General features: G+C 43.7%; 1 protein-coding gene across 1 annotated transcript; it reads left to right on the top strand.

Annotated features, from left to right (window-relative positions):
* The first annotated feature begins 3,533 nt into the window (after positions 1-3,533).
* On the top strand, positions 3,534-12,841 carry nradd (neurotrophin receptor associated death domain). The gene is made up of 6 exons (XM_084556303.1): positions 3,534-4,011; positions 8,773-8,905; positions 9,051-9,404; positions 10,322-10,514; positions 10,623-10,765; positions 11,703-12,841. Exons 1-6 carry the CDS (start codon positions 3,973-3,975, stop codon positions 12,014-12,016), a joined length of 1,176 nt encoding a protein of 391 aa, XP_084412429.1. The 5' UTR covers positions 3,534-3,972; the 3' UTR covers positions 12,017-12,841.
* Positions 12,842-13,070: the final 229 nt, after the last annotated feature.

Below are 13,070 nucleotides of genomic sequence, written 5' to 3'. Positions count from 1 at the left end.
GTATGTGAAATATATTCACTCTTTTAATCATGATTGTGGAGCTTTGATGCAATGATACTCAAAAGTAGAGCCCTCTGTTGCCTTACACACACACACACACACACACACGAGAGGAAAGGCCTTTCTGAACGCCGCTGTAATAGTTTTATTATTGTTCTGCTCACCACATGTCTGCGTACCATTTAATTTGATCTGAAAAGTGCCTTTTTATGTCCTGTGTCTCGTATAAACACTGAATTCCAATCATTAATTTTACATGTAGGATAGCTGTGCGTTAGATTTTCATCCGTGCAGACCTGATTTGAACGCACCTTTCTTCTCCACTCTGACTCAGACGTGGATAAGCAGTTGTTAATGAACTCTGTAAACTGTTGGCTGGCTGAACGTACTTGCCTGTACTGGTATTGTAGAGAACATCTGAAGACATGATGACTCTGAACACGTGAGTAAAAAGTCTGTGAGTGAGCTTTGGAGGAATTTACTTCCTGCCCTTTTCTTCTTCTTTTTTTTTTTTTTTTTTTTTTTTTTACTGTGGTTGGAACAAAGTGGTTGTTATACAGTCTCACGATGGGAGAGACAAAGGGAACTATTTGGGGGAATGCAATACCCGTAACACATTGCACACATACAAATGACCTAGTCTTTGTCAGTGACGCTCTGAATAAATGTAAGCAGATGGAAAGGAAACTATTTTTGAAATGTTCACTTATCGTTTTGCCTTCTTTCCACACTGGAAATACACAAATAAAAGGCTGTCGGGCTGCCTAAAGTCACATTTTATACAAATGTATGGTGAGAATGAAATTCTTAATTGCCTGCGACTCAGACAGTCTGTGAATATAAAGGGTTGTCCGCTTGCGTTTATGTTCCACTTTGATTTTGTGCATCGGTTTCTGTAACACTGTTCTGGTTTACTCAAGAACTCTGTGAATGTAATATTTCACTTTACTATGCAGTGACGCATAGAATCTATGGTTATCTTTATGCTCCTCAGTCAAAAACTGTGTTTAACTCTTGTTGTATGTGATGAGTAGATTGTTTTAAAATGTCCTGATTTAGATTTAAATTGATTCTACAGAAGGCCTCATGTGAAGGCCAGCACTGCCTTGAATTTGGACTTGGATCCGTTTCCACTATTATTTCGCATTCTTAAAAATGTTAAAAACTGTAAAGGATCAGGCTGTCTTTCTTGTAACTTAAAAAAGTAAATGGGAAGTACAACGTCCTGCGTCTTTTTTCTCTCTTCACTCCATCTGTTTGCATCTGAAGCTGCATTTCTCTTTCTCCGATAATTGAGGGTGTCCGCTCTCGTATTCAGGAATCCACAGCCCATCTTCCAGAGGATAATCGCCCGTCGCGGAAAAACGAGCTCTGATTTTTGTGTGTGAACCACAGCAGGAAGGAAACTGATCTCCTGCCACAACATAGATCATCCAGCTACTCTACTGTAATCCAAGCCTTGCATGCGTCTGTCATGTTAACCCGGCTCGAGTTGAAAAGGTCACGGTGAGCAATAGCACATTTACTTGAAGAGGAGACTTTGATCTCCTGGTGGGCCGAACATCCTGTCAGCCTCCCCATAAACACCTCTATGGGGTACAATTCAGTCGGGGGAGGAGGGTGGTAAAACCGACCTGCAGACCTCCAGTCAAATACAAACTACATAATGGAGAAAAAGGGAAGTGGAGTAGGAGGGTGAAGAGGGATGCAGTCACTCTGATGTGGTTCCACGTACAATGGAGGGAGGGGTTGACACCTCGCTCACGGTTATTGGCAGTCGCTCTCTGACCTCTCCAGACCCGAGGGCAGGCCGATGGGATTGGGGTCGTGAAATGCTGCAATTTCAGTGTTGTTCAAGTTGTTCCTGCCAAGAGCCGCAACAACACTCAAACACTCAAACAGGCCTCTGTTGACCCCCCTCCCCTCGTCTCCCCTCCCGTTCCGTTTCTCTTTGGCCCGTGGAAGACAAGATCGTGTGTTTTTTGTTATTTTTTTTTACAGTTGCCTTATCGTTCCCACCCATGTATGACCACAGAGGAACTCGGCCCACTGATAAAAAGTCTGGGATCCTGCAGCAGGATGATGTAGACAAGTAAAGAATAAAGAAGTAATGGGAACTGTTTGTTTGCCTGATTTCAGATTATCTTGTGTTTATTTGGCCGTTTGTTTGATGTTTGCTCCACTGCACCGGAAAAAAAAAATCTTCATCTCATCAATCAGTTTAGAACATTATTTTATCCTAAAATATATTTCCTTATAAAAATAGTTCATTATAACTTGTTGTAGGCTTGTCTAGACGACTATGTTCAGTAAAGCCGATTTCTCGCCTACGTTAACAAGCATACTTCTGTCATAAACAAGTGTTTTGAAATTGTTTTCAAATGTTTCAAATTGGAAACTTGAAAATAATACAATTTAAGATCTAGTTATAGATTAAAAACTATTTCATCAGATGAAGATTTTGCAATGAAACGGACAAAACATTAAATAAGCATTTAAATAAACACTTCAGAAATCAAAAATGTACAAACATCCCAACGTGAACAGTTCATGGATGCTCATTTTAAGGCTTCATAAACTCGGCCTATCACGATTAAGAAGACTTCTTGTCTTCTTTTTGAGTTAATGAGAGAAAAGCAGGGCTCAGCGTGTATGGCTCGACGTTTTATCAGAGGAGGAACATCCTCTCTGTCTCCTCTTATCCCTCGGCAGGCTTTGAAGTGCAAGTAGTATTGAGTCTGAGGGAGCTCTCCATTTGTTTTCCTGTGAAGTCTCCAGGCCCCCCTGCGATGCGCTCACTAGAATTTACAAGGTGTGTAATTTACCCTGCGTTGGTTTTCTAATCTTTTGAATTGCTGAGATCAAACATGTACTTCTTCTTTAGAGCGTCTTGTTTGATTCACATGCTCCCCTTTGTTTCTGATAACAAGGGATCACAGCCCCGTGGAAGTGGTGGGGCTGTAAAGTAATGTCATGTGTCAAAAACCTGCATTTCATGAAGATTCTCCCCAGGACACATGACACAGAGTCATATGTCTGATGAGACAATGTACGCTAGCACAGAGGGAAAGTTACACATTTTGTTAGTAGTAGCTGGGATCATTTCTGGTGAATTAGAAATACAATAAAGGAATTATTCCAGTTTCTTGTTATGCATGTGAACGTCAGGACACATGCAACACTGAAGTTAAAGATTTATTTTGTTGAGTAACTTTAAACTTGTGCTAACAAATAAGTTAAACGAGAAAAGAAAAATGCATTTAGAAAAAGCAACTTCTTGTAAAATACAAGCACCTATAACAGAACAGTTCTTACCATAGCCTATTTCCAAACTTCAGTTTTTTTATGCCCTCTTTATTTATTCAAGTCTCCGTATATGACAACTTCACATATACAATGAATGTTTAAAACATAAATAACATGAACTTACATCAGTTTTTTTTTTTATTTTACCCCAGGAGGTAGACGAGGGCACATCAACCATTGTTGCTCCTCGTCTCAGGGATGCAGCCAATCACGGCGCCGCACTGAAAGCTGAGTAGATGGGAGGAGAAAAGGCCGAGGAGGTGCTTGCAGGAGCAGCTTTTCCTGACGCATCTGTTCCAAAGCTGCGGAGAAGAGGAAGCCGCACGCATCTTGTGAGCTGAAACAGATGAAACTTTGTTTTAACTTTAACACTATCAAGGAATGCATTGAACATAGGAATTTTCGGACTGAAAGAATTTTAAAGCCTCTTGCAGAAGAAAAAAAAAAAAGAAAAGCCCCACATCTGATTACTGGACTATATGACCGACCTCCGCTGTTTGCGTTTTATGAGAAGTGGGTTGTTTTTGATTAGATTCAAAGAACTGGAGGGGTTGGCACTTTTTGTGCCATTGTTGAAGGCTGCAGACCGACAGAAGTCCTGCCGGAGATTTTGGGACGCACCAGTGTGTCTGCGCTAAGCAAAGGAGGATCCTGGAGGCTGAAGCCATGAGACCGTTTGTCATATGCGCGCTGCTGCTGTTTAAAGTAAGCAAAAGATAATTACTGCTTTACTAAATCATGATTCATACTTTGTTTTCATACCTCAAAAGTATTTATGCTTTCTCAATTGCTCCGCACACACTGCACATTAGTATTTGCCAACTTCAGGCACCCGGTTTAGTTTTGCACCATTGTTCCCAAAGGAAATCTGTTTTCCACCACAGAGCCATACTTCACTGAGGCTGTGTCACACGGGCCCTGTTAGTGAATATATGTGTTGTCATTCTGTAGTTTCTAAATAACAATGGGAAAAGGAATAGGAGACCTCTGATTAAATGTCTTCTCTTTAAGTCTCCCAGGACTAAACTAAAGTGAAATCCAGCCACTGGTGCCAGTTCTAGTTTACAGGCCGCCGAGGAGTCTCCACACGTAAAAGATGACCACAGAGGTCAGCATCAATTATGTGTGGAGAGTCTTTGTTTCATGTAAAGCCAAAGCGGGAAGTCTCATCCGTCCACTCACATGACACATTTTCAGGCCCATGTCCATGTGCAGCGGCCAGAATGTACAACTTCAGACAAGAACAAAACATAGGATCACACAGTTGACCGAGATTATGGGCCCACGGAGTAATGAATGGTGTATTTTAGAGCGGAATTAAAGTTTCCGCCGGGTTTGATAGTGTATGATTAAGCCGGGATCTGGGTAAAAACAAAGGCCCTTCCTCCACAGTTGCAGATAATAATTTGACACTCATCTACCTCTTAAAGCCCGTGGGGCTCGTAGTCCTGTCTAGACATGCTCCTCAGAGTCAAAGCACTTTTGTTAGATCAAAGTGTTTAGATAGCACTTTAGCCCTTTTAAAAAAAAAGATTCATATCTCATTTAGATTATAGGGGTATAACATCAACAGAATATCTTTCTGGAAAGCCAAGAAGATGTTTTTCTCAAATGAAAAAAATGCATACGAGCACTCTTCTCGATTTTTGACTCTGTTTCTCAGGCTCACATTGCTCGTAGTTTACTGTACATGTTGCCACAATTGTTGCCTACGGCGATTCCTGGTGAAAATGTGGCCTGGCGGTACAGCTGGGGTCTGGATATCCGGAGCTGAGCAATTATCATCATTTTCTCCCAGTTTGTGGTGTTTATGTGTGTACGTGGGGGGTGAGTAGCTCAGTTTATTGCCATAGTCATCTGAATTTCCAGACTTACGGATCATTGTGTCTCTGTGTGTTATCTTGTTTGGTTTATGATCACAGTTATAGGAGGCATTTTTGCTGGTTAAGAAAAAAAAAAAAAGAAGAAGAAGAGAGAAACCCGTGTCCTTTAATTTGTCCCTGATGTTGCCTGTATACCAGTGACAGTAATCATTTCTGATGGGATGTGCAGCTTAGTTTCCCTCGGCTAAGGCTGTCTCTGCTGAAAGACCTCTGCCGGTTGCCTTCACAGCCCAATTGTGAAAGCTCATGGGTCAGCGTCTTCACAGTGGGAGAGCATCCTTTTGTGTGTTTATTTTTTACGCAGATTAGATTAACTGTGGAAATTCGAGCCCGGACGCTTCAAAAGTGGTCCCACTTCAGAAGGACAGAGAAAATGTTCCAGCAACAGAGATGGCTGACATGAAGTGTGAGTGTGTGTGTGTGCATGCACGCGCGTGCGTGTGTGTCTGATCCGCGATGACTGAGTGACTCCGGCAGCCGTGGAGTTGAGAGCCCCATTGAAAGCGCTGCTCCTCGGTGGTCCGTCTGTTCTCACTGGGGAATCCCTTCAGATTGCAGCTTCTTACCTTAATGGAAAAAGCAACTGCAGCTTGCTTCCCTTCAGACTTTATGCCCCAAATACGACAGATAAGACGCACCGCTCTGTGGGTCATGGCCAGCAAATTAAACTTTGCTGGAAAATTGAACATAATGACACTGCATGCTACTGTAGCAAGACAAGTAAATACAGCAAAAAGATAAAGTCGATAACAAATAAATCAAGTTACTTAAATGCTGAAATGGTAAATCCCATTGTGCATTGCATGCCACTTAAGTAAAAATAACAGTTGTTTAAATCCTTTAATTTTGTTCCCTGACAAAATTTATGAGAGGCAGCTGTGCCTCCTCTTTCTTCTGTTAATTCATACCAATCAGGCATAACATTATGACCACTTTTCTACTATTGTGTAGGTCTCCCTTGTGCCTCCAAAACAGCTGTGACTCATCAGAGAATGGACATGGTCCTTCTGAGGGTGTCCTGTGGTGTCTGGCAACAGAATGTTGTTAGTGGGGGCCTTTGGGTCCTATGGGTTGAGGGGAGGGGTCTCTGTGGGTCATCTCTCAGATACTTGATCAGTTTCTAGTGAATCTGGAGGCCAGGTCAACACCTTGTGCTGTTTTTCATGTTTTTTTGAGTTGTTCTTAAAACGTTATTTTTTTGTATGTGCCTGTGTCAGGCTGTATCCTGCTGGGGATGTTATCAGGAAGAGTCATTGCTATGGGGTGGGGGTGCCTGGTCTGGTCTGGTCTGGTCTAGGTGGGTGGTACATGTCTAAGTAACATCCACACGGAAAAGTTTCCCAGCGGAGCATTGCATTATCACAAGATGGTCAATGTTATTTACTTCTCCTGTGAGTGGTTTTAATGTTGTGGCTGGTCGACCTATGCTACACATTTTACAACATTTTAGCACAATAAGGTAATGAAGCGTAGATGCATGTCTTTATCATGTCTTTTCTTCTTTTTTAGATGAGTTAAATTGATGCAGTGTAGAGGTTTTGTATTCATTACTGCTGTAATACTACGTAATTACGTCTTAAGGCATCAATACCGGTTAATGCTGAACGTCAAAACGTGTTCACTATGCTTTAAGGCATTGTTTGTGTGTCAACAGGTTCTAGATGCTTCACATAAACAGTTTCTGGGCAAGTCCTTCAGTAAAACCAGTGTTATGGAAACTCTTGAGAAACTGTATATTTATTTTTTTTCAGTCATCAGCACTTTTCTCAGACATGTTGTTTCATTCATAAAGTAGTGGTGCTTCCACTGCAGGGAATACGAGGATGAGATTGGCTGAGTTTGTCAGCTAGATGCTGCCTGACCTCATGAAACTGAGGGAGGTTTGGTCCCTCAGGTTGGTAACAAAGGAATTTCAGTATCAAGTAATATTTTCTCATGCCAGTGAAAATCAGATCCTTATATAGTACTATGCCATGCTGAATATATAAAGTAGATCATAACTTAGCTATTGCTCCACTGAGTAGGTTATTATTCCTGCTTGCCTTCTGTGGGGCATGGTCTAAATCTTTCGTTGTACACTGTGTTGAGGTTTTAGCGGTTCTTGCTTGCTCTCAACCCTTCAGTCAAACTTTCAGAGCTGCAGCAGCCCAGACTCTCACCAGGCACAGCAAAATGACAGAAATCTAAGCTGGGGGTTCAAATAAAACAGAGCCACTGTCGGCAAATGTTTATCGAAGTATAGATTAAGGTTGCCAAGTGCTAGGAGAAGAGCTTCATCTGGAGAGGACCAGCACAAGTTACCATGATGCCTTTGTGCTACGTATTATTACAGTCCGGTCCAGACATGGTCACAGTCTGCCAGCTTCAGATGTCCTGCTGATTCCTACCTGCTGGATACCACCACCCCAGTCTCCTAATACCTCTGATCTGGGCTCTGTGGCTGGCCTCCCGATATCATCAGGCTCCAATGAAAGCGCTGCAGTGAAACTGGCCGTTGTTGTTTTTGGAACTTGGCTAGCCCCCCTTTTCAAAGCTGCTTCAGCATGGAGCATTTTAGTGTTTTGCGACTCGGGGGCATGGCACAATGTGTGTCTGTGCGGTGTGTGCTTCTGGTGGGCTTTTGTCTGGGGCTCTGCAGGTTCACACACGTCCGATGTGTCTTGGCAGACTTCAGAGACAAAGAGAGACATCATCGAGCTGTTTAGCTGTTACTTTTCCTCTTTGCAGGAGGTTAGTTGTTAGACATCTGTTTGCTCTCGTCAGCCCCCGGGCTGAGTAGGCCAATCTCCCTTAAATGTGTGCATGTTTAAGATGCCTGGAGAAGGGGTGTTAGCGAAATACTGACCTTCATAGACACGCCTGCAGGGCTTGGGGACTTCAAAGACCCCCTCTCACCCAAACGGACACCCTCATGCTGGGCAGCCTTGGTTAACTGACACCCTCGCCTGGGGCCGGAACCGTCTCCTTTATACCCCCCACCCCCACGCCTCCCCACACCACCACACACACACACACACCACACACTGTATTCTCAGAGACAGTTACACATTGTCATTCACACTGATTTTGAAACGAGTGGAAAAGCGGACGGTCTTTTTGACTCCTTCCTCCATCCCTTCCTGATTGTTTTCCGTCGCCCCCCTTATGTTTTATTCCTTCCACTGATCTAAAGCCAACTGATTAAAGCCAGCCACTCCTGTCAGGCACCAACCCCGCTGCACTGCACAAGCTGTGAGGAATGTCTGATCTGTTCCTCATGTCATAACTCAAGCTGGGCTCTCCATTACCCACTTGCAGATAAGGAGCACTTAGAGAGTGAAAACCGAGGCAGATAGAAAGATAAAGAAAGGCCATTTTCAGTTCACCCACTTCCCCGTGTCTTCCTAAAAGAGTTGTGAGGCAAAAATCCCTGGAGAGAGAAAAAACATCCTCTCATGTTGTATTTTTTTCTTTTTCTGGCAACTGCTCTGTTACAAGTTAAACACTGTAACTGTAGTGTCAAAAGGTCCAGCACGTAAGATGGTGTGTGTTTTAAAATCACAGTGGTGGTATTTTGTCTGAGCGTGTCATGTGTTTACTGTAGATTACTCTTGGGAATGCCTGTGCCAGTGGTAAGCTCACTGAATCAGGGCAGTGTTGCAGTCTGTGTCCTGCCGGCTCCGGAGCGGAGGTGGAGTGTGGGAAAGAAGATACCAAATGCACGCCATGCCCACAGGGTAAGCACCCATAATCTCACTGCTTCGTGTTTTTCCCGTCTTATCCTTGCCTTTGCCCATCTGTTTTAGGATCTCACGTTTTACAGTGCACCTCGCTTCACTCAGTCTGACTCTGATTCCTGTTGTTGTTGTTTTTGTTTCCCAGGAACGTTTTCATCATCCGATGGCCTCGGCCCTTGCCTTCCGTGTGCCAAGTGCCCGTATGGCGTCCCCACGCTGGCTTCTTGCTCTGCCACTCAAAACACACAGTGTGAGTGCGACAGCGGCTATTTCTTTTGGGACACCCACTCCGTGTGCTCGCCTTGCTCCAAATGCAATCTTGGCGAGGGAGTTGTGCGGGAGTGCGGCCTTCAGGGAAATACGGTGTGCCAGGTCTGTGGCCCGGGAACCTTCTCAGAGTCTCATTATGACACCAAGCCGTGCCACACCTGCACTCAGTGCTCTGACAGCGAGGTGGAGATCCGGCCCTGTATGCCCAACTCGGACACACTCTGCATGGGTGAGTAGGAGCGTCTGGCGTGAGTTTGGTAAAGTTTTATGTCTTATAATGATTATTATGATTCTAATTGATCTATAAACCCACAAAACACAATAAATTGATAGACTGATAGTTTCTTTATCTGCTGTATATACAAATATACTTTTTACGTTTACTCCAGTTTCAGTAACGTAATACGCTAAAAAGTATGGTGCCCATCTGTTTTAGGATCTCACGTTTTCAAAATGAAACTGTATTTTTGGAAAGCTCTGAAGGGCAGGCTGAGAACAATACAGACTAGTGCCAGCTTTACTCTTTAAAGATCTGATGCAGGGTCAGGCAGCAACAGTAGATAAAAAGATAAAAGAGTGAACTAACAGGACAGAGGGGGGAGCAAGGAGTGGGGGCGTGTGTGAGACTCTAAAGGACATGTGGTCAACACCTGCATCCACACCTCACCTCTGAACGCTCCGAGCAGGGAAACATGAGCAGCAGTGAAAAAGAAAAACCCACTTAAGTGCTGTAGTTCAATTGATATGTGCTTGGCAGGTCTTTAGGTCAACTGCCCCCGACAACCTGAAGGCCAAGGGAGGCTGCTGACCCTTACAACTAGTCTGCGCGCTCCCAAATGGCTACACTCGCTCTCCAGGAGTGAGGTCATCTGTACACACTGTCGGCCCATATGTCACGACCCTTTGACCCCGCACAGGTCAGCACAGTAACTGGTAGCGTTTGATCCTGAAATAGTCAGACCACAGGAGGGAGAACGAGGCTAGAAACAGGGGCAATGAAAGGTTTGAAAACCCCAGGAGACCGGGATGACTGAGGCTGTCATTACATCTGGCCCTAATTTATGGCGTCCAAATGTGTTCTGATGTACATATGTGGAGATGCAACGATACTCTCCCTGACATGTCTCCTTTTCTGCGTCTCAACAGATAGGAAGCTGCACATTCTTTCCCGCCCCGCTGCGACCGACGTGTCCCAAGACGAGGAAGCGGAGACCAGTTCCGTCCCCGGCACCCCCAAGTTTACGCCGCAGGACGAGGGGAGCAGCAACAACATTCTTGCTTACGTGTCCGTTTTGGCGGCCGTAGTGCTGGGCCTGCTTGTTTACGTGGCTTATAAATGGTGCGTTCTCACACGGGATGGGTTCTAGCGCGCAAAAATGTGTGTATTATCAAAATCAGGTCACCGTGGTTCGTTTAACTTACATTGTTTTTTCTCTGCCCTTCTCAGCTGGAGATCATGTAAACAGAAGAAGGCCCTCTCGAAGGCCCGTGCGGCCGAGTTGGGAACATCTCCAGAAGGAGAAAAGCTCCAAAGTGACAGCGGCGTTTTTCTGGACACATACAGCCTGCAAGACAACCAGCCCAGCAAAGGTGTGGTAAACGTGGCGTCTTTGAACATAAGCTGATCAAAGTTTCCCGAGGCTTCCAGAGACGTTTTAATAAGGTTTCTGAAAAAACTTGCACTTTAACTCAATGTGCTGTTGAGAAATGCATGGTATAGTCGAGCAATTTTGTAGATCGCTTCTCCAAAAACGGCCATAAACATAATTAAACTGTCACCGTTTATTATTTTATCAAGTTTCTCCCAGGATTCTGATGCTTCTCTTTCATAAATTCAGTCAAAGCCTCATGTGCAAAACAGCCCAGCTCACTGCTCGCACAGCTTCCTTTAATTCCCATCAGTGGGACTGACTGAGGTGGACTGTTGAGGGACACTTTAGGCATATGCATGGTGTCATTTTTAGTGGCTGAAAACAATAACGATCACCGAGCTTCAGTTTGCTCAGCGAGAGCGTCACGTTGCTCTCCAGAATGGCCTGTTGTGTGAAAGAATGTCAGATGCCAAATCACGCGTCGTTTTCTCAGCTGTTTTTCCGATTACCCTCTGTTTAAAAGTTCAATCTTTCTCCCACACCCAAACATGTTTGATGGTTTACCAGGACTTTTCAAATTATACACGTCATTTTTGTGCTTTTGTGGGTTTTCAAAATCAGAATTGCATTTTTTTTTTTTTTTGTTAATTTGGTGGGCTTGCATTTTAGTAGATGATTGGAAACAGCTTTATTAGATAGGGTTTGAGTAATATGATGTGACAGTGTTAGAAAAATATCCTGCAAATTTTTTTTTTTTATAAAAATGCACACTTCTTTGTTTACAAGAAGATTCCACAACTTAAAGTGGAAGAATAATGATGAGACAATTTGCCTCCATAGTAAATTCTGTTATCATTAATAAAAAATATTGTATTGGTTAGCTTCTGGATAGATACAGCCAATCAGTAAGCCTTTTTTATTTTTATTTTTTACAGGCACCAAGAGAGACAGCAAGCAGGACAATCGCCTGTATATCAACCTTCCCCCACACAGACAGGAAGAGGTCGAGCGCCTCCTGCAGGACGGAAGCGGCCGGGGGTGGAGGCACCTGGGCGCAGCTCTGGGCTATGAGTCCGAACAGCTGGACCTGTTTGGGCACGGGGAGGCCCCCGCTCACACTCTCCTCTCTAACTGGGCCCAGAAAGAAGGCTCCACTCTGGGACTGCTGTGCTCTGCGCTGGCCCGCATTGAGAGGCCCGACGTGGAAACAGCTCTTAACTCCCCCGCGCAGGGTGTTTCTGTGGTGTGACAACTTCTTAGCCCCACGTATGACACTCAGAGACTCAAGTGAAGGACTTTCATTGACATGACAGGAGAGGCACTCTGATATCAACATCTCTGTCAATGCTGGAAGCTGTCACGGACATTTTTCTTGTTGTTGTTGTTGTTGTTGTTGTTGTTGCGTTAACACGTACTTACGTTTTTTTACTTTAAACTTTACACCAGTTTATGTTTCCATTTGATTTTACGTGGATTTCAGTGCATGACAGAATCTCCTCCCAACAGATCAAATCACCAGAGGAAATTAAAAGACTGCATGAAAGTGTGTTGCAAATAACTTGAGAGAACAACCCAGTCATCCAGATGACATGGGAAGACCTCCGCATAACCTGGCAAGAAGCAAAATATTGTTTACATGTGTTGCATGAATGTTATTCAGAAAGTCAGTATCTATTCCGAACCCCATCAAAAAAGAAAAATCCCTCCACTCGCTCTTGTAAACAAAGATGGGTGGGTTCGATCATCCTCTATCCACCCTGGCTAGCCTTTTTTTTTTTTTTCTGAATCACTACTTGAGCAGCCACTTCGGTTGTGCAGCTGATGTTTGTCAAAAGAGCGCAGTTTCTTCCAGCGAAACTGCTGTCCGATATGATGTGACCGTCCCTGTTTGGGATCTGTGTGCGTAGAAGAAAGGGTTTACATGATCAGATTTCTACAGTAGAAATCAAGGGTTAAAGCTACTTAACGTCCCAGTCAGGCTTGCAGTTGCAATTTTATATACAGACATTTTATCTTACTGTGTAGATAGCTACTGCTCATGAGATTGTTTTATAAAAAAAAATATTTCCTTGTACTGTTGTTTTTTTTCTTCTTTTTTTTCTGCAGCAGCCACGAAGTAGCTGTGGAATTGATTTTCACTGAGAATATATGTGTCACATTTTGTTAGAAAACACGGAAAAGGAGGCATTTCTTCAAACACCTTTTATTTTTTTTAGCTCTTCCTACAGTAATCACGTGATTGTAAATATCTTAGATGTTGATGTGTCTTGATAAGTCATTGCTTTAAGTGAGAGTTAATCAAC

The sequence above is a fragment of the Chelon labrosus genome (assembly GCF_963514085.1).
Source record: "Chelon labrosus genome assembly, chromosome: 12".
NCBI classification, from domain to species: Eukaryota; Metazoa; Chordata; class Actinopteri; order Mugiliformes; family Mugilidae; genus Chelon; species Chelon labrosus.
Note: the sequence above shows the minus strand (reverse complement) of the source record. Positions and strands in the feature narration are given on the sequence as shown.